The sequence below is a fragment of the Scomber japonicus genome, chromosome 18 (assembly GCF_027409825.1).
Source record: "Scomber japonicus isolate fScoJap1 chromosome 18, fScoJap1.pri, whole genome shotgun sequence".
Classification (NCBI taxonomy): Eukaryota; Metazoa; Chordata; class Actinopteri; order Scombriformes; family Scombridae; genus Scomber; species Scomber japonicus.
In genome coordinates, this window is record NC_070595.1 from 17128619 (window position 1) to 17152924 (window position 24306).

The 24306-nt window shown below is 43.0% G+C and overlaps 1 protein-coding gene across 1 annotated transcript in view; it reads left to right on the top strand.

The window, feature by feature from the left end:
* The first annotated feature begins 1047 nt into the window (after positions 1-1047).
* Positions 1048-24306, top strand: part of spop (speckle type BTB/POZ protein) — a 55224-nt gene continuing 31965 nt past the window's right edge. The window contains exons 1-4 of the mRNA XM_053338822.1: positions 1048-1125; positions 2421-2542; positions 7532-7683; positions 16296-16423. Of these exons, the coding sequence (XP_053194797.1) occupies positions 1048-1125; positions 2421-2542; positions 7532-7683; positions 16296-16423 (480 nt within the window). The remainder of the gene's footprint in view (positions 1126-2420; positions 2543-7531; positions 7684-16295; positions 16424-24306) is intronic.

Genomic DNA, 24306 nt, shown 5'->3' on the forward strand with positions numbered 1-24306 from the left:
TGGGGAGAGGAACTTCAGAGGAGCAGGGGATGAAACTAACGGAAATGAGAGATTTAGGCAGCAGAGAAATGAAGCTTTGAAACCAAACTGTCGCGTGTCCCTTCTTTTTTTTTTTCTATCATTATTATTTTTTTCTCCCCCGACAAGATTTTTCAATCCCAAGAGATTGCTGGTGTAGCAAAGGAACAGAAATGAGACAAAAATAATGAGGAAGTTTCTCTTTGCAGCAAACAGAAAGTGAGATGTGACGTTGCTAATGCAGTGAAAATCTCAATGGCTTCAGATCAGAATGAAAAAAACAAAACAACTTTGACCTTTCTTAGCCAGCCCAGCACTGCCTTTTTTTTTTTTTTTTTTTTTGGAAAGTACTGTATGACCTTGTGTGCGTGTGTGTTTGTGTGAATACAGACTGGCAGCTTGAGATGAAAGTCTTAAGTCTTGCCCTTCACTTAGAGCCACAGTAGACGGGGTAGCAAGCCTGGCTGGAATCAGATGGCTGGCACAGCACTCTCCGCTTCTCTCAAAAGCAAAAACAAAGAGCAAAACCACGCACAGATAAAGGAAGGCTTCCCTCAGTGAAGCAGAGCGCTCGCCGCTGCTGTGCTTTGAATGCTGAAGCCTCTTTTAAAACAAAATGAATTCAGAGCCCTTACGTCCTACTTACTGGGAAATACCGCTCAATTAGGCTAACCGTTCAATTAGGAATTGCCTTGACACGCACTGACACAGACAAGCACACACACACACACACACACACACACACACACACAAGGTCACAGCTTTTCATACTAATGTTTTCGACTAGTTTTAAGTTTTTATAACATGTGTTTAACTGTGTCCCTACAGGATGCTCGCAGCTATTTAGGAGTCTGGACGTTCTGTTGTAGTGGATTCTTCCCTGTGCGGCTCTTTGTGTGTACAGGAGGTGTTGTTTAAGAGGTGGCCGGCTTCTCGCCCCTCTTTCACACCCCATCCCACCTCACCCCACCCCCCACCCCCAGCCGGTGCTCAGGCCCCACTGAGGTCCTCACTGCATCAAGGCTGGCAATGTCCAGAGTCCCAAGCCCCCATCCTCTGGCGGAAATGTCCAGCGGTCCCATTGCTGAAAGCTGGTGTTATACTCAGGTGAGGAAGAGATGTAAGACTTATTTGTGTGTGTGTGTGTGTGTGCGTGTGTGTGTGTGACTGGCTGCTTAAAAAGGGGGATGTATCATGCATATTTACATGTCTGTATTTTCATTCTGGGGCTCAACTGGAATATCTTTGCATGATTTACAATTAGAAAAAAACTCCTTGTTTATTTTATACTGGCTCTTGATGCAGTCACTCAGTTCAGCCTCTGTAGCAAACAGACCGTTTTAGCTCCGGTTTCTTTAAACCTTCCTTCTCGGAAGCCAATAGTTTAGAATCTGGGCAGCGCCATCTTGAAAATTTCAGGTGCATGCTGGGAAAAATAAAAACACAGATTCTACTTATATGGGCATGAGGCGGGGCCATGGGCGGGGCGGGGAGGTTGCTATGGTTGCGAGGGCTGGATCTCGAGGACATTGGGCAATCAACCTGTCAATCATGACGTAGCCACGCCCTAATGCATACCCTGCTTTATCGTCAAATATAAAATCAGGGAGGCCAAAATTTCACAAATGAACATCATACTGCATTGAAGAAGGCTTTAAACTAGCGATTGAGACCATAAACACATTTTGAAAACGTTTACTGAGGTTAGAAATCAAGTGAGAAGTTGGTGAATTCTCCATTGACTTGTAATGAGACAGAAGTCCTTTTCGCCCCCTGTTGGCCTTTTGATAGAATGTAGTTAAGTTACTTCCGCGTCCACAAACCAATGGGTGACGTCACGGATGTTACGTCCATTTCTTTTATACAGTCTATGATTTTACCACATGTGACTTGCCGTGCTCTTGTCAGTGAATTAATATGAATTGATATCAGCGCTTCCTGACTGCTTTAATATTAAAACCTTAATTTATTTCTCACTGAAGTTGGTGTTTTCATATTATATTGTGTTTTCTTTCTTTTAAAGATTAGCCATACTGTAATAAAGGTGTTTGTTTCAGTCATTGCAGCACATGCTTTTGCTAGTTCAGACATCACTTTGCTGTTAAGAACCAGGCTAGATAAAGTATGTCATTGAAGATGTCTGGGTTTTTTTTTTTTTTTTTTTTTTCATCTCCTGTAGGTCTTTGCAAAATTGTTTTGTGTTTTCTGTTGCCGCTTTTAGAATAGCCTTTCTTCTTTCCTTTCGTTTGTTGTCAGTGTTTATTAAGATGAAAGGCACTTTTTGATGTGCGGTTTTGAAGTCCAGGCTGACCAAACACCACTTACCCATATAGAATAGATAAATATATAAATAAAGAGAGATCTGGTTGCAGTCTTCTTCCTGTGTCTTTTCCTTACTGCAGATCAAAGTGGTGAAGTTCTCCTACATGTGGACCATCAACAACTTCAGTTTCTGTCGCGAGGAGATGGGCGAGGTCATCAAAAGCTCCACTTTCTCCTCGGGAGCCAACGACAAACTCAAATGGTTAGTGGACGCTGGTCATTGCAGATAATGATAATGCAACAATCTTTTTTTTTTGTGTGTGTGTGTGTGTGTGTGTTTAGGGTTCATTTTCTCAGCCTACCTCTAAATTCACACTAAAGGATTTCAATTATTTGAGATTGGAAGATTAAAGGGATTATATTCATCAACATTCATGTGCTTTAAAGATATGATCTCTGTCATGGTAAAATGCTGTCGATGGATGAGATTTTCCCTGAAACAATATATATAGCTCAGTTTCCTCTGGATTACAGTAGATTAGACTAGAACAATTACTGCTCCTGGACTCCTCTCTGTGGAGGTATTTCAGACACATCCAACTGAGAGAAGACTATAACGTGAAGGAGCGATTACTTACTTTATCTGGACTCTGAATCGCCTTTTGGTCCCTGGAGCTGGAGCACGTACAGGCTCCTTTACTTAATCTGCTGTCACTGCAATTTAAACCCAAATAAGAGGTGGGAAATGAATGGATAGATGCTAAAGACTGTAAGATTATTGACTATGTTGGTTGACACACTTCTTCTGTATGACTAGAGGTTATTAAGGGTTGGGGAAGAAGCCTGTAGACTAACAGGAATATTCAGTCAAGACTTTTCAAATCTTTTAGACAACACTAAGTAAAAGACTCTCTCAAAACCTGCTCAGACACAATAACAAACAGACTGGATCAAGAAATATTTAAGTTTTATTTCTCTATAGGGTCCTTTCCATAATGTTGCACAAGACACTTATAATAATAATAATACTCTGAGCCTGTCAGTGCCACAAAAAAACAGAATGCTATTGCCCCATTGGGTTACATTGGAGCCTGTTTCAGAGCTGCCAGCTGCAGTGCTCTTGCTCTAAAATTATAGAGCCAATTAGTCACTTAAACTCAAAAAGATGGCAAGACAAGGTCCAGGGTGAAAAACCTTAAATTGCCCTTTAAAGAAGAGGAGTTTAGCATGTGCTCCTGTATTGGGATATTACACTGGTACGTTGTAGGGAGGTCAAAGCTCAGAATCAGCAGGAGCTATTCGAAACAGGGCCCTGATGGAGACCTAGAACATGCTGGAAGGATTACATATGTTACCTGGTCTGAGAAAGCTCCAGGATCCCACTGAAGGATCTGTGGTTGGGTAGATGGTTTTTTGGGCTCCACTGCGACCTGGACTCTGATGGACTGGCGGATGGATAATTAGCTGGATTGATGAGAACTTTTGTTTATGACTCACTAGATTTACATGAACAGTCATCAGGCGTTTCAGTCTATATACTGTATGTTAGAGCCAGACCAATAAATCAGCCAGGGTGACCCAAATAAACCACACAAAATTAATGGCTGGCGTATACAGTGTGTCAGCCAATAAATGGCAGGAAATTGAAGTATAGAAATGCCAATGTTATGTTCTGAAATAGTGTCAACGTTTAGTTCATCCACTGGGCAGAAGTGACAAGTTTATTTTCCAGTGATAAAATGTCCTGCCAGTACATTTCTTGGCTGCAATTGTAAAAAAAAAAGAAAAAAAAAAAAGAAGCAGAACAAAACAAAGCAAATTTAAGTCAATCCTGTTTCTCTCAGGCTATACTCTGTATGCTACACTTAAGATTGCCAGGCTTTGATAGTGAGTATGGTTTAAAACAACACGCAGCTGTCTCATGTTCACAGGAGCAGTGAAACATATTCAGTATCACACGACAACGTGGTCACAGACAATTTGAGGGGGCTGGAAGTAAAGACTGTGGCCTTGGGTGAAATAACACACAACAGTGAGTCTGCGATGGCCAAGTTATCGGCTTAATTTAGAAACAAATGGATATGTACCGGTTCAGAGGGAAAAACTGGGCTCTTCTTTTAAAAACCACAGGAACCTATGTTGTTGTTAGACATTTTGCCATTAATCCACTCTCTCCTTTAAGTGGCTGCCTGATTTTTTTTTTGTGTGTGTGTATCTTTTCTGATTGAACAATTCTGACTGTTCAATTCTGCAGCCTGTGTGTGTGTGTGTGTGTATCGTATCTCACTCTGAAGCTCTCATCGTTTCTTATTCTTAAAGCACCGGGAGCCACAACCCACAGCAGGTCAGCCAGAAGAAGAGGCTGCAAATTGAATATACTACAAAGTAATGAAAAGACTTGTATTGATGAATTGATAAGAGCCTGTCAGAATGTAGGGTAGGTTACCAACAAGTCAAATCTGTATCACTGCTGCAGCTAAAACATCTGTGTTTGTTCACTTCACTCACTTTATGTTTACATTGATTATTAGATTAACCCTCATATCATCCTCCCGAGGTCAAAATAACCCTTTCTTCCTTCCTTCTGCCCTTCCTTCCCCCTCACTCCTCCTTTCCTTCCCTCACTCCTTCTTTCCTTCTCCCCTTACTTCCTTCTCTCCTTCCCTCCATCCCCCCCTCCCTCCTTCTTTCCTTCCTTCTTCCTCCTTTGCTTCCTCCTTTCCTTCCTTCTTCCTTCCTTCCCCCTTTCCTTCCTCCCTCTCTCCTTTCCTTCCTTCCTTCCTTCCCTCCTCCTTTCCTTTATTTCTTCCTCCCTTCCTTCCTTCCTTTTTCCTTCTTTCCTTTATTCATTCCTTCCTTCCTCCCTCCTTTCCTCCTTCCTTTCCTCCTTCCTTCCATCCTCCTTTCCTTCCTTCTTCCTTCCTTCCTCCCTCCTTTCTTTCTTCCTTCCTTCCTCCCTTCCTTCCTCCCTTCCTTCCTCCCTTCCTCCCTCCTTCCTTTTTCCTTCCTTCCTTCCTTCCTTCCTTCCTTCCTTCGTTCATTCCCTCCTTTCCTTCCTTCCTTCCTTCCTCCCTCCGTTCCTTCCTTCTTCCTCCTTTCCTTCCTTGACTCTAGGACAACAGGAGGGTTAAACTGGTATCATAGTGACTCTGGTTAGTACTCAGCTTAGAGAACTCCACACGTTTACTATTTTTCTTGTTTGTTTGTTGTTTTTTTTTGGCCTTCTCATGCTTGTAAAAGTTTCTACGTCTCAAATGGTTTTTACATAATCCCCCCTCTGCTTAGATGCTTCAGATGCTAAAGTAAGAGTCCATATGGCCAGGGTCCACGTTGCTCTTCTCAAACAGTGCAGCCAAACAAACCATGTGTTACAAGTACTTCTTTTTATTTTTTTATATTTTTTTTATAAAGCTATGATTCTTTTGTGGAAAAATGCTCTTTGTAGACAAAAAAGAAAGACTCAACCTTTGCATTTGATGTGCTGAACACAGCAAATCTTAGCCTAGTAGCCTGGTTAAAATGTGTTGTTCATGTACCTGATACATTTTTAAGTTTTAAAGAAAGTGGAGCATCAGATATACTGTACTGTAGATTCTTCTTTTATGGTTAAGTTTAGGAATGTCAGCTAGAAATGTGTAGTCAGATATAAAGGCAGGTCAGATAATCCCTGTTGTGATATGTACTCGGCTATAATATCATATTGATACTCATATTGGGATACTTTCTGTTGCTTAAGAAGCAACATTTTCTTATTTTCCTGCATACACATGGACTGTCAAGTGTTTTGCTTCTGGCATTTCAGCCTCTCGCTAGTTTATTGCTCTCCAACATTGACATATACGCACATTTTACGTTGCTGTGTGTGTGTGTCTGTGTGTGTGTGTGTGTGTGTGTGTGTGTGTGTGTGCTTTATATGCTCAGACTCTCTTTGGTTCACCATGCTTCATCTCAGCTGTCTATAAAAATAACTGAGTGATGTTGAGTGAATGAATAGTTCATGGTTTTGATTCCTGCTTTTAAATAAATAGCATTTTTAAGGGTTGTATCATGATAAATGTTGTCATATCATGAAATCTGCATTTTAATGAAATGCATGGAACATTTTTAGATGCAGCGTGTTGATATACAAAACCAATGGAAAGACCTCATTTGACAGTGAGTGAATAATTTATGCATATCCTGGTGCTTTATGAATGTACTTCAACACATACATACAGAGACATGAATAAGAAGGAAATAACAGAGAAAATAAATTGTAAAGAATATCTGAGTGAACCTGAACACACACAGATTCAGGTTGGATATCATCTGTACAGTAGATGTGTTGTTGTCATGCTGCGTTCCATTTACCTCGGAAATTGGAAGTTGGAGCTGGGAATAACGTCATATCCGAGTTTCAATCTTTCCACTTCAAGAAGTCAGAAAACCAGTTGTAGCCATTGTTAGCAATACCAGTTGATAAAAACACAATTTGCTGTATTTTTCACATATAATCACCATAGCAACATGTGTACGTATCGTCCTCCCGGGTCAAATGGACTCTGTCTGTTTTGACTGTTCCTTCTTTCTTCCCTTCTCTCCTTTCCTTCCTTCCTTCCTTCCTTCCTTCCTTCCTCCCTTCCTTCCTTCCTTCCTCCCTTCCTTCCTACCTCCCTTCCTTCCTTCCTCCTTCCTTCTTTCCTTTCCTTTCCTTTCCTCCCTTCCTTCCTCCCTCCTTTCCTTCCTTGTTCCTTCCTTCCTTCCTTTCTCTCTCTCTCCCTCCTTCCTCCCTCCTTTCCTTCCTTCCTTCATTCCTTCCTTCCTTCCTTCCTTCTTCCTCCCTCCCTTACTTCCTTGACCCGAGGACAACAGGAGGGTTAAAGAGACAAATAAGACAAAAAGTGCTAATGAACAGGATATAACTATAACTCACACATGTTGATGCACAGAGATACCATCCTGGATTTTGAGGTCAGGGGCTGGTGAGATTCATCCCACTTTCCAAGTTTGACTTCCAGTTGAAATTTCCAACTGGGAAATAGTAATAAACACGGACTGCACAAAGAAAAATTCAGGGGTCAAACTGAAAATTTGCTTTATTCCCCATCTGAACGCTTCTCATTAGTCTTTAGAGAATAGGTCTGAACCACATTTGTTAAAGAATAATATTACTGCTGACAGTCATGAAGAAAAAATGCTCCTCTAGAGATTGAAGCTTCACATTATTTCACAGGCGATCTTATCAATCTTCCTTTCTTTCTTCTACCTCCAGGTGTTTGCGTGTGAACCCTAAAGGTCTAGATGAGGAGAGTAAGGACTACTTATCACTTTACCTTCTCCTGGTCAGCTGTCCAAAAAGCGAAGTGCGTGCCAAGTTTAAGTTCTCTATCCTCAATGCAAAGGGAGAAGAGACCAAAGCGATGGGTAAGTCAAAGCTACGAGACTCCTAAACAATTCCAGCTGCATGCTAACGTTGGTACTCTGAAGCAGATCATCCTCATTTCCATTCTCTCTAACCCTCCGCCACTTTTATAATTTTCCCAGCTTGTCATTGGAAATATGTCACTGGTAATAACTGAGAAGCTATTCATGCCTAACCTGTGCATGGATCTGTGTTCAGCAGCAAAATTAAGGGGTTTCTCAAAGTTTGAGAGGTTGAAAATTAAAAACTTCTACCACACCTGTGTCTTAGGGGTTCTGAAATTTGTAAATGTGGGTAGGTGGGGGGGGGGGGGGGTAGTGTGTCTAATAATGTGAGAGTATTGATAGCCATATGGGCTTGTGTAATCACTGCTGGTTGGATTCATTTCTAGTAAATATATAATTCAAAGTAGCGCGGGGCAATTTTGATTTTAATTAAAAAAGACCCAACCTTTTTAGAAGTCTTCGTCAACCTCTCTCCCCGTTGATGAATTGGAAATGAATGCGCCTCCAATTCCTGCTTTTTTTAATTAGGTTATGTTATGGGGAGGAAAAGCAAACTTGTGTGGAATTGAATTAGCGAGGGCCAGATGTGACCGCTTCCTGGTTATCAGGCTTTCTGGCTGCCTCCCTTCCCCTCCCCTTCGCTCTCTCCCCCCCTCCCACCTCTTGGTACCCTGCAGCATACGTACAGGAAGCGTGGAGGAGGGAGGTTGTGTGGAGGGGGGAGTGAGGTAAGGAGAGGAGAGGTGGGAGGCGGAAGTGTGTTCGAATCGAAGGCGTATGCAGTCAAACTGTGTACAACCCCCTGCGGTGGAAGTTTTGTAGAAAGGGAAATCATTTTTTCCTGCTGAGAAACATTTCCTCATGTGAACTTGACACCGCCCCCCCCCCCCCCCCCCCCCCTCTTTCATGTGTACTTTAACTCATTTGCTCTCTTAGACCTCTATATACCCCTATATCTTTTTTTTCACATTCACAACATCAACTTCATTTAAGTTTTATCTCCTTTTTTTTTTTTTATTCCACTTCTGTCCGGCAGCGTTGCAATATCACCTCTTCATTCTCAGCGGCAGACTCATGAAAAACGAAAGCCTCGCCGCGGTTATTGTCCTTAAAGCTTTCTCTCCTGGCTATTATACTGTACGCTGGTGGTTATGTGGTAATGGGGAGAGAGGATTTGCCTGTGCGGTATAGAGAAATAAACGGACATTTAAGGTGTTTGACTTCACTGCGAAGCCATTTTGTGTGAGCATTGCCTCCCCTAAATGACTCCACAAAAAAGTCTGAATGTGGGGAATACCGAGTGAAGTGAAGAGTATCTCATTTTCCTCCTCTCTTTTTGTGACTCAAGGGGCTTTCAGCTATAAATGGTGTGCTCTATGGTGCACACCCCCTATCCCATTCTTGCCATATGCCCTCCTCCAATCTTCCCACTATCCCCTTGGGGAGACCTGAGCCCTCCACTTCGCTCGCCCTGTCACAGAAGAAAATTACCCGACTGCCAGCATATTTGTGACAGTTTAGTGAGCTCTCCGTCTAAGAATATGGCAGTAAAGATTGCTCTATCGGTTCTGGATCATTTAGAATCCAATTTAATCCAGGCCTCTAGGAAAAAAGGGCAAATAAAAACAAAGTGCCTTAATTAAGAAAGCTGGGTGGCTGTGGACTGTTATGTGGCAGGTCACTGCTTGGTCCTCTTATACACTGGCGAATATTCTTTAATATAATGCATATTAAGTCTGAGAACTTTAAGCCCGACTAGTTATGAAGAAGTAGGAGTGGATAATGAGTACAGAAAGAACATTTTTGCAGCTAAGGTAAGCATAATATTTCAAACATAGTAGAGCAATGTCGCTATCATCCAAATCTATCTTATAGAAACACCTACAGAGCTGACTTTTTTTTTTTGAGGTGTTAGTCTGAATTATCTGAGGAAAACTCACTTTACAAGCCAGTTTCTGTATTTAATGTAAAGGCATAGGCCGTTTACTCACTGTTTAATTTAATCCAGGCTCTGAGCAGGTATAAAATTTGATTTGTGTCGAGGTGTGAAGGACTGACGTGTGCATATAATAAATTAAAGTATACCCGCAGTACTTAAAGGAGGAGATATAAATACAGTACGAGATTTGAAGGCTGCTCTACGATGGCACATTTTGACTGGAAAGCTTGACGTTATCTGATGAAGCACCCCATCCGCATCAGTCAGCCCTTGAGCCCCCCACTAGAGAGTATGTGTCTGCGTCTGGATCCTCTGATGGTCCGTACTTGCTAATGGAGATAGATTCAGGCAGCAGTGGCAGCAGTGGCAGCCCACCACCACCACCATCCCCACCACCACCACCACCACCCACAGCGTACTCCCATACTCAGCTTGGCCACATCATTTCTCTCCCTAGCTTAATGTGCTGGTTCTCTCCTCTGAGGCTGTTGGGTGGGTTGTAACTTGTCTCTTTACACCCCCCCCCTCGCCCCCACACACCTCCACCCACCTCCTCCTCCTCCTCTTCCTCCTCCTCCTCCCAGTGCCAGAGAAAACAGCTGCCCCCCTGCAGACTCCTGTTCTGACAGCTCGGAGAGGAGAGATGGAAAGTTCTCATCCTCTGCCGCAAGCTGTTTTGTATTCAAATAGTCTCCTTGTTAAGTCTCCCCTACAGACAGTGGTTTTGTTGTGTTGTAGCCAAAGGCTAAGTGAGCTTATGTGCATATGAGTTGGCCGGAGAGTCTAGTTGCAGCAGGGTTTTTTGGTGTGGGCTAATACTACTACTACTATACTTTAGAGCTGGAGAATCTGTGCCTTTTTTTCTTTTTTGGTTTCAGTTAATTGAAGCTCGGGGTGTGAGCTTGTCAGAGTCTGTTGCCCTCAGTAACTGATGGAGGTGATCAGGCATTCTGTGTGGGTGAATGGAGCAATGCTAATAGAGTAGAAGCCATTGGTCAGTCTTTACATAATCAGATTGTATTGACATTGGTAGAAAGAATGTCAATAGACATGTTTGTGCTGACACTAGCTTATAGAGCTCAATCTTTCAGGAGAGATTAGATCGTATTCTCTGAAAGACTGTTTATAGGTCTCTCCGTCTGGTTGATTTATGTGAGTTCATTCCAATCAGTGCATTCGGGGAATATAGCTTTAAATATATATGTACAACCTGTGATACTAGTAAGATAAATAGACTCAGATTGAGGCCTTGTCAGTAAACGGCTTATGAGCTAATTGGCCTTTCCCATCAATAGCTTTTGAGGGTTTGGGAAAATGAATGTGAGTCTGGTCTGTGGGTGGTTGTAGTCTGCGGTTAGTGGAGGGATTTTTTCCAAAGTTGAATGTGTGAAAGACGAGGCCAGAAGAGTGACAGACAGGAAGAGAGAGATGTTGACTCTGGCTGCCGCGTCGGCCCGTTATTTTTCCCCGACATGCCAGCTCGTCTTCTGGCGACCTTCTCGTTCTGTGTGCCAACCGTGCCCCTGAGCCCTGCGCCTGAATATGGATGCCCCTGCTCACTTAAACACTCTGGCGTCTCTCCCACTTCCCCTCTATTTCCTCTTCTTCTCCTCCTCTCTGTGTCTCCGACTCAGGCCTCAATTTTCTCACTTTTCCTCGTCACCTCGCGTCTTTTTTCGGCAGGGTGAGAAACTTCACTCTTCAATGCATTGTGACTTTTTATTTCTTTAGCTGTACCTATACATACCTACATTGTCACACTAATTCTATGATAATTTTCCTATGTGTTAACAAGCTCTATATAGCATCACAAGGACGCTGCGACACATTACACAATCTCCTATCTGTGCTATGTCTTCTTCGTCATTCACACTTTCCCCGCTGGATATCACAGTTGCGCAGACCACCTCCACCACTCTCCAGCTCTTTTTGGTATTCTGGCAGAGCGGCTGCACTCCCGCCACCTTGGCCAGCTCACTGAGAGAGAGAGAGAGAGAGAGAGAGGGAGAGAGGGAGAGAGAGAGAGAGAGAGAGGGGGAGAGAGAGGGTGAGTGCCAGGCAGCGGTCTGACCTGCAGTTGATTCTCTGCCAGTGTAGGTTTCTGATGCCCCACTGGAGATGGCAGCATGGCATTAGCTGAGCTCAGCACACACACACACACACACACGCACACACACACACACATACCTCCATCATCACTGCTTGTATGCGCACACACATTCACACACACACACACACAAAAGGCACCTCACTGTCACGGGTGAGCACTGAAGAAGTCACACCTCTCTCTCTCTCTCTCTTTTCCCCTCCACTCCCCTAACCGCCTGAGCCTCTTTCAGCATTCCCTCTCACCTCTCCTCACCTCATCCTCTCCCTGTCTTACTCATGCCAACCTTCTCTTCTCACGCCCGAGTTTAGCTTCCGATACCGCCACAGGGGAAGTCCTCACTCATCATTGCTAGTCTGGTTTCATACCCAAATAACACAACTTCACAAGGACATTCAGCGCCTTGGGTCTCACATGCTACATCTTATCAAACATGTTTAAAAGACATGAAAGAGTGGGTGAAAGTCAGTAGAGTTGTTTTTGTCTTTTCTTTTTGGACCCTTGAGAGGAACTCAGGTACGGTAAGTCTATCGCTTTATGTCAGCCTCAAACAGTACAGTAAACCGAAGGCTGCAGAAGTTTGACTCTTCCTTTTAAAACCTGCTCGGCTTTGCTTGAGAGATCTGCTCTGAAAAAAAAAAAAAAAAAAAAAATCTTAATGTCTTTTTGGAAACACTGACACTCCCCCTCTTTTATACACAGAGACAGAACAATGAATAAAGTAGAGCGCTGTGAAAAAGTGTAACGCATAGATTTGTATTTTTTTTTTTTTGCATTGGCTTGCATGCATACTTAAGTATGTGTGTGTGTGCGTGTGTGTGTTTGCACAGTGATTCCTGTCAGCTTTCTTTGCGTACACAGTCTCTAGAGGCAGGGGGATTACAGTGAAGGACCCCCCTGCATGAGCAGTGGTGGGAATAACTGCATATGCACTGCAACTCCTCCACCAATCCCCTCTTTGGCTCGCCTGCTCCCTCAGATCCAAACAGAGGATTTTGACACAGGATCTTACAGCAGCATCGACACTTCATCTCAGTGCTTCCCGCTGTGATCTGTCAGCAGATCTCCTGTTGGGATCGGTATGCAAGAGCAGCCTGAAGAGAAATCTGTTTGAGCTGCCGCAGCTAAACACATATAGCGTGCACGCACTGCAGAGGAGTTAATGTTCTGCACGTGAGAGGCGATGACCTCTTGATATGTGGCTGCTGTGTAGTTTAATCCTCCTGTTGTCCTCCAGTCAAGGAAGGAAAGGAGGAAGGAAGGAAAGGAGGGAGGAAGGAAGGAATAAGGAAGGAAAGGAGGAAGGAAGGAAGGAATAAGGAAGGAAAGGAGGAAGGAAGGAGGGAAGGAAGGAAAGAAAGAAAGGAGGGAGCTAGGAAGGAATAAGGAAGGAAAGGAGGAAGGAAGGAAGGAAAGGAGGGAGGGAGGGAGGAAGGAAGGAAGGAAGGAAGGAAGGAAATAAGGAAGGAAGGAGGGAAGGAGGGACGGAGGAAAGAAGGAAGGAGGGAGAGAGAAAAAAAAGCTGAAGGAAGGAAAGAAGGAAGGTAATGGGGAGGAAAGAAAGAGAGAAGGAAGGACAGAAGGAAGGAAGTGACGGGGTCAATTTGACCCGGGAGGACGTCAGGAAGGTTAAAGCCTGCTTCAGTCGGCTTTTTTTTTTTTTTTAAGATTTTTTTGGCATAGATGCCTTTATTCTACAGTAGACATGGGAGAGAGAGGGGGTGTGATATGCAGCAAAGGACCTCTGGCTGGGATTCGAACCGGGGTCGGCTGCGTATGTGGCATGCACTCTAACCACTCGACCACCTGCGCGCCGCTTCAGTTGGCTTTTAACCAGAGTCTCAGATACTTACTGCCCATTAAACCACGTCTAAGGAAGTTTTAAAGGTCTTCTTTATCATTTTCTCCATCATCTAAACATTAACATATGAATTGAGTCTTGGACACGTGTTGTAGAAATCTCAAATGTCTCAAATGTTAAAGTTGAGGTCTTAAAAGCATAGAGTCAAGTCAAGGTAAATAAGAATAGTGTTATTTTAGGGATAAAACATCAGTGCTCACTATAGTTGTGTCTTTTAGCTGGACATTGGGACTCATGTAAGAACAACTCTAACAAACAGATTAATAATAAAAGAGGCACATTTGAGGGATTTAAAAAGAACATTTGTGGCATTCATTCAAGTTTCATCACATATTTAGTATTTTCTCTTAAGTACAAACAGAATTATCAAGTGTTTCCAGACCAGTTCTATGAGTCATGAACAAACAGTCTGCTTTTCTTCACAAAGGGAAGAAACACATGTTTGAGTTATATCGTTTTAATTGTAACGTTTTAATGAGAATGAATTTGAAGTCGGAGTAAATATGAAACACAAAATCGACTAAAGCAAACTTAATGAAAAGTTAATTTTTTGTTTAATATATTATCATTGTGGCAGTAAATTCACTAAGAGGAGGGGATTTGGGGGGGATTTTATGATTTTGCTGCCTCAGGGTGTTTCAGCAGGTCCAGTATCTTCTGTTGTAGCTGACAGTGTAACATCATCTACTACAGACTGTAATATTCCCTCCACATCCCTTGACTGCCTCTCGTTAAGTTAATCATGGATCTCTTTACTTTAGAAAGACATTTTTCGGGATGTGCAGGTGGTCAAGTGGTTAGAGCACATGCCACATACGCAGCAGACCTCGGTTTGAATCCCGATCGGAGGTCCTTTGCTCTATGTCTCACCCCCCTCTCTCTCTCCCATGTTTCCTGTCTGTCTACTGCTTAATAAAGGCGTCTATGCCAACAAAATATATAAAAAAAAGACATTTTTCAGCATCTAATTTCATGTCAAAGGGTTGTGATATTCTTGCTTTTATTCTTTGGGAACATTTTGTGAATGAAACTTGCCCGCAAACCAAACACGAAGCCTTAAATGGACATTTTAGGGTAATTTATTATGCTAATGTTCAAATCTCACTAACGAACACCTCTTGATGAACAGGTAACATTAATCAGGCTGAAAGTGAAGGATTCAAGACAAGTTCATGCAGTTAACAGAGTTTGTTTAATCCAACTTGGAAAACTAATATGAGCAAACCTCACAGAAAAAAGGTTTTAGAGTAAGAAAATGTTCTCGCATAAGGCCCATTGTTCTTATTTTCCATTTTGAAAGTGTCAAATAATTGTTCATCTGATAATATTTCTGGCCTCAAGGGATGTTATTAAATTTACATTAAATTTATAGTTTGAAATTGGATGCGTCTCTCACAAATCACAGCCTGCCAGGCACATCACTACCGCTCTTAATACTCCCAGTCTGTCTGTTAGGTTAGAATATGCTTTCTAGTTGGATCCATGAGCATATGCAGAGTTGATATACTGAATAAAGACAGGAGAGACATTCCTTTTACCTTTCCTAGTGCACAGCAAAATGAGAATCTGACAACCTCTGTTGCTTATTTTTGTGATAGGAACAATCCAATCATCCAGTAAACGTTAATGTCAAATGCGTGGGTCATCTTCGGAAGAAACACGATGACATCTAACAAAAGACCTGAAAAGACCTGATTAATGAATTGGCATCTAGTGGTTTCCTTTTAAGAGTGAGGCTTGTTTTCCTGCATGGTTGGAAGCAATTTAACCCTTCACACAACAAGAGACATAATACCACACATAAAGGCTTTTAAGTTATTACTTTCATCATGTGGTGAGTCATGTCTAGCCTAATGAGAATGGACAATGATGTCTCCATACTCAGAGAGGCTCTGTCACCGACGCTTGCCTCGACTGAATACATTCAGAAATCCCACCACGGCGCCCTGGGAAGCATTTTCCTCTCATTAACAAAATGGCGAATGATGTAATTTCTCCAAAGAATGGTGTTACATCCCTCCAACAGAGCTCCACTTACTTGCAGAATTTATGTGTTAGCACCCTGCGTCCTTTCTATTGGCAATTAGCATTAATTTGCCGTGAATTCTGCACCTGTCATACTCGGCAGTTTCCATCTATTGACCTTGTATTTGCGCGTTTTTGACTGTTAGGTGATTGTAGAAAGCCGCTGTCGCCCCCACAGTGTGACTGTTGTACGCACAGGAACTCCAGCACCTTTCCTGTGTCTTTGTAGTGCAACTGAGTGTTACAGAATCCTTCCTGCCACTGTCAGAGATAATTGGCACTACATAAACACATGATAATTGGACTGCTTTGATCCCTGCAATTTCTCACTTCTTGGCCAAAGAGGCACAGCAGTTCTGTCTCATGTTTACCACTAGTCTTTATGTGGCAGCGAGAGGATAGAGAGAGTGGAGAGAGTGAAAGAGGGAGAGAGAGAGAGAGAGAGAGAGATTCTGTTTTCTTCTGAAGTGTTAAAAGCTCCCTGCAGGCAATACTTCCTGCACCCAGCCTCTTTCGCCATTGTTCCTCCGCTGCTTATGGCCATGACTCATAACAAAGTTTCTCTTTCGCACACACATTCACACACGCAGAGCTTAATCACGTTGTGAAAAGTCTCCGAATAATCTTGTTTCTCCTTGTTTGTTTGTCTGCCTGTTTGTTTTTTTTTCTTCTTCCAGAAAGCCAGAGGGCGTACCGTTTTGTCCAGGGGAAGGACTGGGGTTTCAAAAAGTTTATCAGGAGGGACTTCCTGCTAGATGAGACCAACGGTTTGCTGCCTGATGACAAATTAACACTTTTCTGTGAGGTAGGTATCTCAGGTGTTATTTGTAAAAAACAGAGTTCACACTGTCTTCATTTTTTAAGCTCAAAATCTTTCCCATGGCACAAACTGCAGGGTTCAAAATGATAATCCTGATTATATTGCTTTATCAAAATTATTATTCATCAAATGAGATATTTCCACATTGCACCCCACACACAGAATAACCTTTAAAACCCAAACTGTGATGTAGGATTATAGTGATTGAGAAGTTTGTGTTATGTTTGTATTACCGCCAGAATCATTTGATTTCAATAAAAAATCTAAAAAAATAATGAATACTATTGTATAATACCTAAATTTCTTGTTTATACTGGTAGCTTTTTTTTTTTTTTTTTGCCTCACAGTAATCACAACTGTAATTCCTGTTTCACTCATCTTTTTATTCAACAGTACTGCTCATTGTATGTCCCTGTTAGTGAATAATGTATGTTTTTATTGGTACTACATAGCCTCTGGGTTTTAGATCTCTCTCTCTCTCTCTCTCTCTCTCTCTCTCTCTCTCTCTCTCTCTCTCTCTCTCTCTTTCTCTCTCTCACTTCTCATCACCAACATACAAGCTGATTGTCATTCAGGCGGCGTGAAGGCTTGACTCCGACACCCCTGATCCAAAGCTGGCTGCTGCTCCTCATTGAAAATTCCCTTGTTGTTTTTCAGCTGTAACACAGGGGGCAGCAGAGGTCAACTGTCCTCTCTCTCTCTCTCTCTCTCTCTCTCTCTCTCTCTCTCCCTCTCTCTCTCGTTCAACCCCCACTTCTGCTTCTCATAATGGAGCCAGGGAGCTGAGAAGAGGTTAAACTTTCTGGATATGTTAATGCCTTAGTTGTAATGCATGCACCCATAAATGTTTAAAAAGCATGGCAGTGGCTGTTTAAAACAATTCTAATTAACCCTGCGGGTATGGAGGAGAGCATGTCTTGAAGTTTTCCCTTTTTGTAGCGGAGCAATGTTCAAGTCTGTTTAAAGTGTTTCCAAACTGGGCTTATTGACAGAGGGGTAGGAGGGGCAGTGCTGCTTCTCCAGAGCCATGTGGGATGAGGATTGAGGGGGGGGGGGTTGTGTGTTTGTGTCTGTGTGTGTGTGTGAGAGAGTATCTTATGCATATATTGTGCGTGTCTGTGTGTGTGTTTGTGCAGGCGTGTCTCATTGGGACGTAATTTTGAGGATGAGATTGTCTGTTTGCTGGTAGAGAATGAGCTGGAAAAGTAGGGATTAGTTACCTTGAGGAGTCCTCTCTCTCACTCTCTCCCACTCTCTCCCTCTCTCTCCCTCTCTCTCCTCTCTCTCTCTCTCTCTCTCTCTCTCTCTCTCTCTCTCTCTCTCTCACTGAATTCATCCACTCACTCCACTCCTGGAGGGGCAGGAGGTGGAGTTGCTGGTTCAACTCCTCAGTGGCCATTCCCCTCCCCCGCCCCCCACCACCCATAAGTATCTGCTGTACTGTGTTAATTAGCCGACTCTGCTAAAGAACAAGCAAGGCAAGGCTAACCTGATTTATATAGCTCATTATATACAAGTTAAAAAAAAATCTATGTGTTTGATATAACAACTGTGTACAACAGGAAAACATTTAAGAGGGTAAAGAAAGTAGATAAATAAAAACGGCATGTATTTAAAATAAGGATTGTAGAAGTTACACAACATAACAATTCATCTTTACTGATTTTTAAACTCTGGAAACATTCAGCCGACTGGCCCCAAATGACCTGAAAAGTCTACAGAGTTCATATTTTTTTAAAAGTCAGTCAGACTCTTGATATATATAGACAGGCAGCAGTGTTTAAAAATCAATCAACATATTGGAAGTCAGTACAGTATGTTAGAAAAAAAAGAAAAAAAAAACTGTCTGGAAATGAGATGTGCAGCAAAATGATGAGATTGCCAATAGCAAAGTCTGGTTGCCTTTTCCACCAACATGCGAGCAGGGCGGTTGGTGGTTGGCGGTTGGCGCTTTTGCGGTTGGCGGAGTCGTGCACTGGGTGGATGGTGGTAAGAAAAGTGTGGAGCGGGTGTTTGAATCTCTTTTCCTGGTCCTTTTCCACACGAAAGTGAAGCCCAGTGTTTACCGTCAGAGACCTGGCTCCGCTTTCGTCCAGATGGTCCCGTCCTGCATCTGAGAGAGCCCCATCGCCCCAGAGCCCAGTGCTCTCCCTCTCTTCTCTCTTCTCTCATCTCCTCCACTCTTTCCTTTTTTTTCTCCCTTCCCTCCATCTTATCTCTCATTTAAACCCAATCTCGTCCTTTCCCTCCTCCTCCTCCTCCTCCTCTTCTTCTTATTTTCCCTTTTTCTTTTATCGCTCGCTGCCTCCCACTTTGAGCATCACACGTTTCTTACCCTACCTTAAGCTCCCCGCCTCCTGTGTCCCTCGTCTCCTCTCACTTCAGTCTCTCTCTGCACTTTTTGCCCTCCTTCACCTCCTCGTCTTTCTTCCTCTTTCATTCTGTGTAAGTAGAGTGTCAAATAGAGGCAAAAAAAGGCTATGAGGAGAGGCCAGATCGCTGTGGGAGGGAGATGCTGTCTCAACCTCTCCTCCTGACCCTTGGTCCCTGCGCTCAGTTCAGTTGCCTCCGGAGACATTAGTAATTCAAATTAAGCACAGGGAATCTGGCTATATGTCATGTCGGAGAAGGGCCTGAACAACACCAGCAGCAGCAGCAGTAGCAGCAGCTCCCTCTCTCTCTCTTTGTCTCTCTCTTTGTCTCCATCTCTCTGTCTCTCTCCATCCCTGCCAGAGCTCTGCAGACACCTGCAGGTATTTAATGAGGATATAGCTCCCATTAAAGGTGCTGCGTTGGCTGTCAAAAGAGAGCAAGAGGGACTGAGAGCGATGAAGAAGGAGGGGAAAAAGGAGGCACGGTGAGAAGACATTGCAGGAAAGGCCTTCAAGGGAAAAGTGGGCATGCTGGGTGGCATCGAGCCACGGGGGGGGGGGAAGAACAGACAAAAGGGAAGATATGAAGATGACACTGGATTAAAAAAACAGAAAGGTTGAAATTAAGTTAGAGAGAGAGTGTTTTCATGTGGATGAGACATGTTTTTACCTTCTTTTCTCAATCCTCCTCTAATGAGACGCAGAGGCAAAGGAGGTTAAATCTTCTCTCTCCTCACCTCTCTTCACCTCTCTTCTCTCTTTCTCTGTCAGAACTGCGGGTAACCTCTCGCTCTAAGGTCAGACCGTTTTCATACAGCTGTTTACACACTACAGATAATGTACCAGACACACATGTGGGGTCCTATGGCTCCTGGGAAAATCTCAGTAAGTTTGTGCTGCAGGCAGAGTCATGTTGACTGACTCTGTAAGGGTTTACGATCCGGGAAGTGTGAGTGACGGAAGAGAACGGGTTGTTTTTGGAAGGGAGAAGTTTACAGAGGAAACTTATCAGTGAGTCGTTTTAAATTGGCTGGATGAAGACAGTGGTCCACCTTTAGTCAGCCAGAAGTTGTTGGATATTTTTGATTTCCCTCCAAGTCGGCTGTGGCTCCAGGAGCAACATGCAGGATGAACTCTGATATTCTCTGTATCCATCATGCAGATGCAACATTGTGTGTAAAGTCTCCAGCCACAGTTGTAATAGACATTCATATTTAATAGGCAGATTGGCCCACATCCAAACCGAATAACAGCTTAAACTGGCCAGGGAACACAGTTTAACTACGACATGTCAAGGGCCGCTTTTGATTAGCACATGGCTGTCACCTCAGCTGTCATCATTTAGCCACCTGCTAGAAGTCACAATTTGTAAGGTAGGAGCTCTGGTTGATAAAGTAAAATAGCTTGTTCAAAGTTATTTCGATTCAAACAAAAGGTTGACAGTGAAAAACATAAATTTAAGGATGACTGGACTGACAAATACACGTTCATTTCGCCTGAGGGAAGTAAGAGACCTTTGTACTTGATTTGCAAAGAAACAGTTGGCGTAATGAAGAGCGGGAATGCAAAACAGCACAACGACGTCAAACTGTTTCGAAACTGTCTCAAAAACAAAACTGAACCAGTTGAACCCGTGATATTAAGACTCTGGCAAAATATGTGTAAAATCATTTTCAACAATGAATGCAGTGAAAAGTTGGAACTGTAGCAGTCTCATTAATGAACACTTACACCAGTGTCTCTGCCTGGCTATCGCACCTTTTTATGCTCAAGTTTAAGAACCAGGTTACACAGTGAAGATGTCACATTTCCTATTAATACAGAAATGCTGTTCATGTACAAAGTTCTGGAGTTTTTGTACTTAAATATCATCACTGGATTTACATCATTTACTGGACTTTTTATGCAGTGGACATGTATTAAGTGGACCACTAAGACTCTATATTTGACTCCTACTGTCATAGATCATTAAAACACTTGATAGTAATTGGTAAATTGGCTGCATTTATATAGCTGCTCTCTAGTCTTCCAACAACTCAAAGTGCTTTACACTACATGCCAGCATTCACCTATTCACACATTGACACACTGATAGCAGATGCTGCCATGCAAAGTGCCAACATGCTCATCAGGAGGAGTTTCTAATCATTCACGCACGCACACACACACACACACCGATGGCACCGTTTTCGGGAGTACTTTGGGGTTCAGTATCTAGCCTAAGGAAACTACAACATGGGGACTTGGAGGAGCCAGGGATTGTGCCGCCGGTCTTCCAATTTGCAGATGATCCGCTCTACCTCCTGAGCCACATTTATCTGCCCATTTATCTGTCTTCATCTCAGAAATCCCAATATCAGTTTGCCAGAATAGACTGATGTTGATGTTGTAAAAACAAAAAAAGCATGTTTGGTAATGATTGCGATAATAATTGTGGTCAATCACTAGTAGTCACAACTGTGGCACTCACAAATGTTTTGCTATTGCTAAAAAAAAAAGTATCCACTTGCATAAAAGCTATTATATCTCGAAGGGAAATTTTTAATTTTCAAAAAGAGAAAAAAACATGCAATTTGGGAGCATTAAAATGATGGATCCAAATATCTGCTTTAAAAGCTGCTTTCAAGTGTAAGAGCCCAACTGAAACCCATTGATTTTTTTTTTCTTTCATCAACAATCAGGCCGAATATTCCCTCCCTACATCAGTCGCTACGAGTCATGGCAGAGTATGCAGAGGAAGAATGACAGTTGATAATGACTGGATTGACATTGATTTTATTGTCCTTCCATTGAAGTTGCGAGTGCCAGTGTATATTTGGCTGCGGTCTGATTTGCACATAAATTAAGTTTGGAAAGGGGTGAAGGGGAGGGTGAGGAGAAATTTTACTTGATGTCACTATGAAGAGGAGAGAGTTTTTCTTTTGGAGATACTGTATCCTCCTGACTCATGTTAATATCACAGGTTTATTGAAGGAGTCATGACAGGGTTTTTGTGATTTTCTGAATTCTTATACTATTATAATGTCGGATGTTTATGTTAAAACTTGAGGTGAACTTATGACAAACTGCTCCCTGGAATTCAAAAGTGAGGGCTTCCATCTGCTCTGAATGCTTTATTTCTAACCCTACCTCTACTTCCTCCTTGTCCTTATGTCAAATTGTTCGCACATGCCCAAAAAACAGCCATCCCAATGTAGCCTTTGTTGCTAAGGTTGTTCCTGTTGTCCACTTGCATATTTTGGATCACGTTCAGGCTTCAACATGCAGGGATGTATTTGAGAAGTTTCCTTTTTTGGGTAAAGAACAAGAAAAAGAAGTGAAATCCTACTACTACTGTGTGTTATGTAGCTGTAATCAGAACAGAGTGTGCTCATTGGGAGGGAGATCTTAAAGAGATAGGAGCTAAAACAGCCTGTTTTAGACATTAGCTGAACAGAAGGGCTTTGTAAAAGGCCATTATAAGATAAATAAGGTGTTTTTTTTACTGTAAATCATCAAAGATATTCCAGCTGAGCCCCAGTATTAAAATATAGATAGAGATAAGATAAGACAATAAGCACTGAAGTCTTCTTATTCTTAGTGGCAATCGTTTAGTTTAGGGCAGACATAGAAGCAAAAAGCTGCTACGGATGCTTATGCACCTCTATGTGGGACATAAAAAAGGTGATGGGAGTGCATATGTGAGGCTCATCTCCTGCATGTGTTAACTGCAAGATGAGCCAGTCAATTGGTTTATCTTGTGCACATAGAGGATCTTTGATGCGTTTTACCGTAATGCATAGCGACGGGTTTCTTGGCCACCGTTTGCTGGTTGGAGGTCTTTTCTTTAAGGCTCCTCCGTTGCGTCCCTCCTGGGGTGAGATGGTGGTGGGAGAATAAATGAGTGGGGTGCTGATGTTCAGCTGTTTCCTCCTCTTCCTCATAGTGTTAGTGCTCCTGTCGGTGGGTAAGCACTTTGCCGGGTGACAGCACCCATCCTTCACAGGGCCCTGCCATATGCTGTGCTGCTGTCAGAAGAGACGACTGCAGATGCTCCAGCTGCTCCCTCCCTGCACACTGAACAACACGCACGTGCACGCAAGCACACACACACACACGAACATAGGAACACACACACACACACACTGAGAGCAGAATAAAGAGGCAGAGGTGGGAAGAGACACAGGGAGAAAAGGGAAGGGTACACACAGAAATTTGGGTTTGTGTATGCATAATGCGAAGGCACATTTTGAGGGCAAGCTCAATCTTTCTGTCGCAATTGAATTTTTACTATGACATCTTTTGGCACCCATTTTTAAGTCGCAACGGATCATTTAATTAATACCGCCTTTGCAGCACTTTTGCACCAACACCACATCCACAGGTCTTTTATAGCAAAAGCCCTTTGCTTCTCCAAGAGTAAATACAGCAGAAATTGAACAAACAGGCAACTTTCCCTGCTTATTTATATATTTTCTTTGTCCAAACATTTCCTTCAAGCACTTTCGATGGGGCCTCAGAGTCTCAAAGCTATCACTTTAGTGCCTGTGATCTTCCAACAGAGAAAACAAAACTACTTAAAAAGAGACCCAAATGGCTGCTGCTCACAGACAGCATGCAGAGGCTCATGCTCGCTGCCAGTGGTGATAGCGTGTCTGTATGCGTGTGTCTGTATGCGTGTGTGTAACGAGGTTGGCCAGGCACAACGCACTTGGCTGCGAATCGGGGCGCAAGCCACGACTGTTGTTCAGCAGCGTGACTTCAAATCATGCATGAAATATGCCTCTGTCTGTGCAGATTCACACTAATACCTCTGTGTCAATGGCGGGCCAGCTTCTCTGTCTCTGTCTCTGTCAGCCTGTCTGCCTGTCTGCCTGTCTGCCTGTCTGTCTCTGTCAGCCAGTTCTCCACTGTCCAGAAGCGGCCTGTCTTTCTCTCTCTGCCTGTCTGTCTGTCTGTCTGTCTATCTCTGCCTGTCTGCCTGTCTGTCTATCTATCTATCTCTGCCTGCCTGTCTGTCTGTCTTTCTCTCCCCCTCTCACTGTCTGCCTGTCTGTCTTTGCCTGCTTGTCTATCTGTCTCTCTCTTTCTCTCTGTCTGTCTGTCTGTCTGTCTCTCTCTCTCTCTCTCTCTCTCTCTCTCTCTCTCTCTCTCTCTCTCTCTCCTCTCTCTGTCTGTTTGTCTCTCTCCCTCTCTCCCCCTCTCTGTGTCTGTCTCTCTGTCTATCTGTCTCTCTGTTTTCCTGTCTCTGTCTGTGTGTGGACTGAGACATTCAAATGCACACAGCGGCTGAAGTGACCACTGTAACAGATGGACCGGCACATATGGTGGTGTGATTATTTAAAAGAAGATTAAATTCATAACAGTTTTAAATCCAGACTCAACACACTGCTGATGTTGCCTTTGTTATCTAATAAAAATGAGCAACACCACCGCAATAGTACAACAAAATCGAAGAATGAAACTTGTACTAAACATCAGATCTCTGTCGTCTAAAACTGGATTAATACAATGATC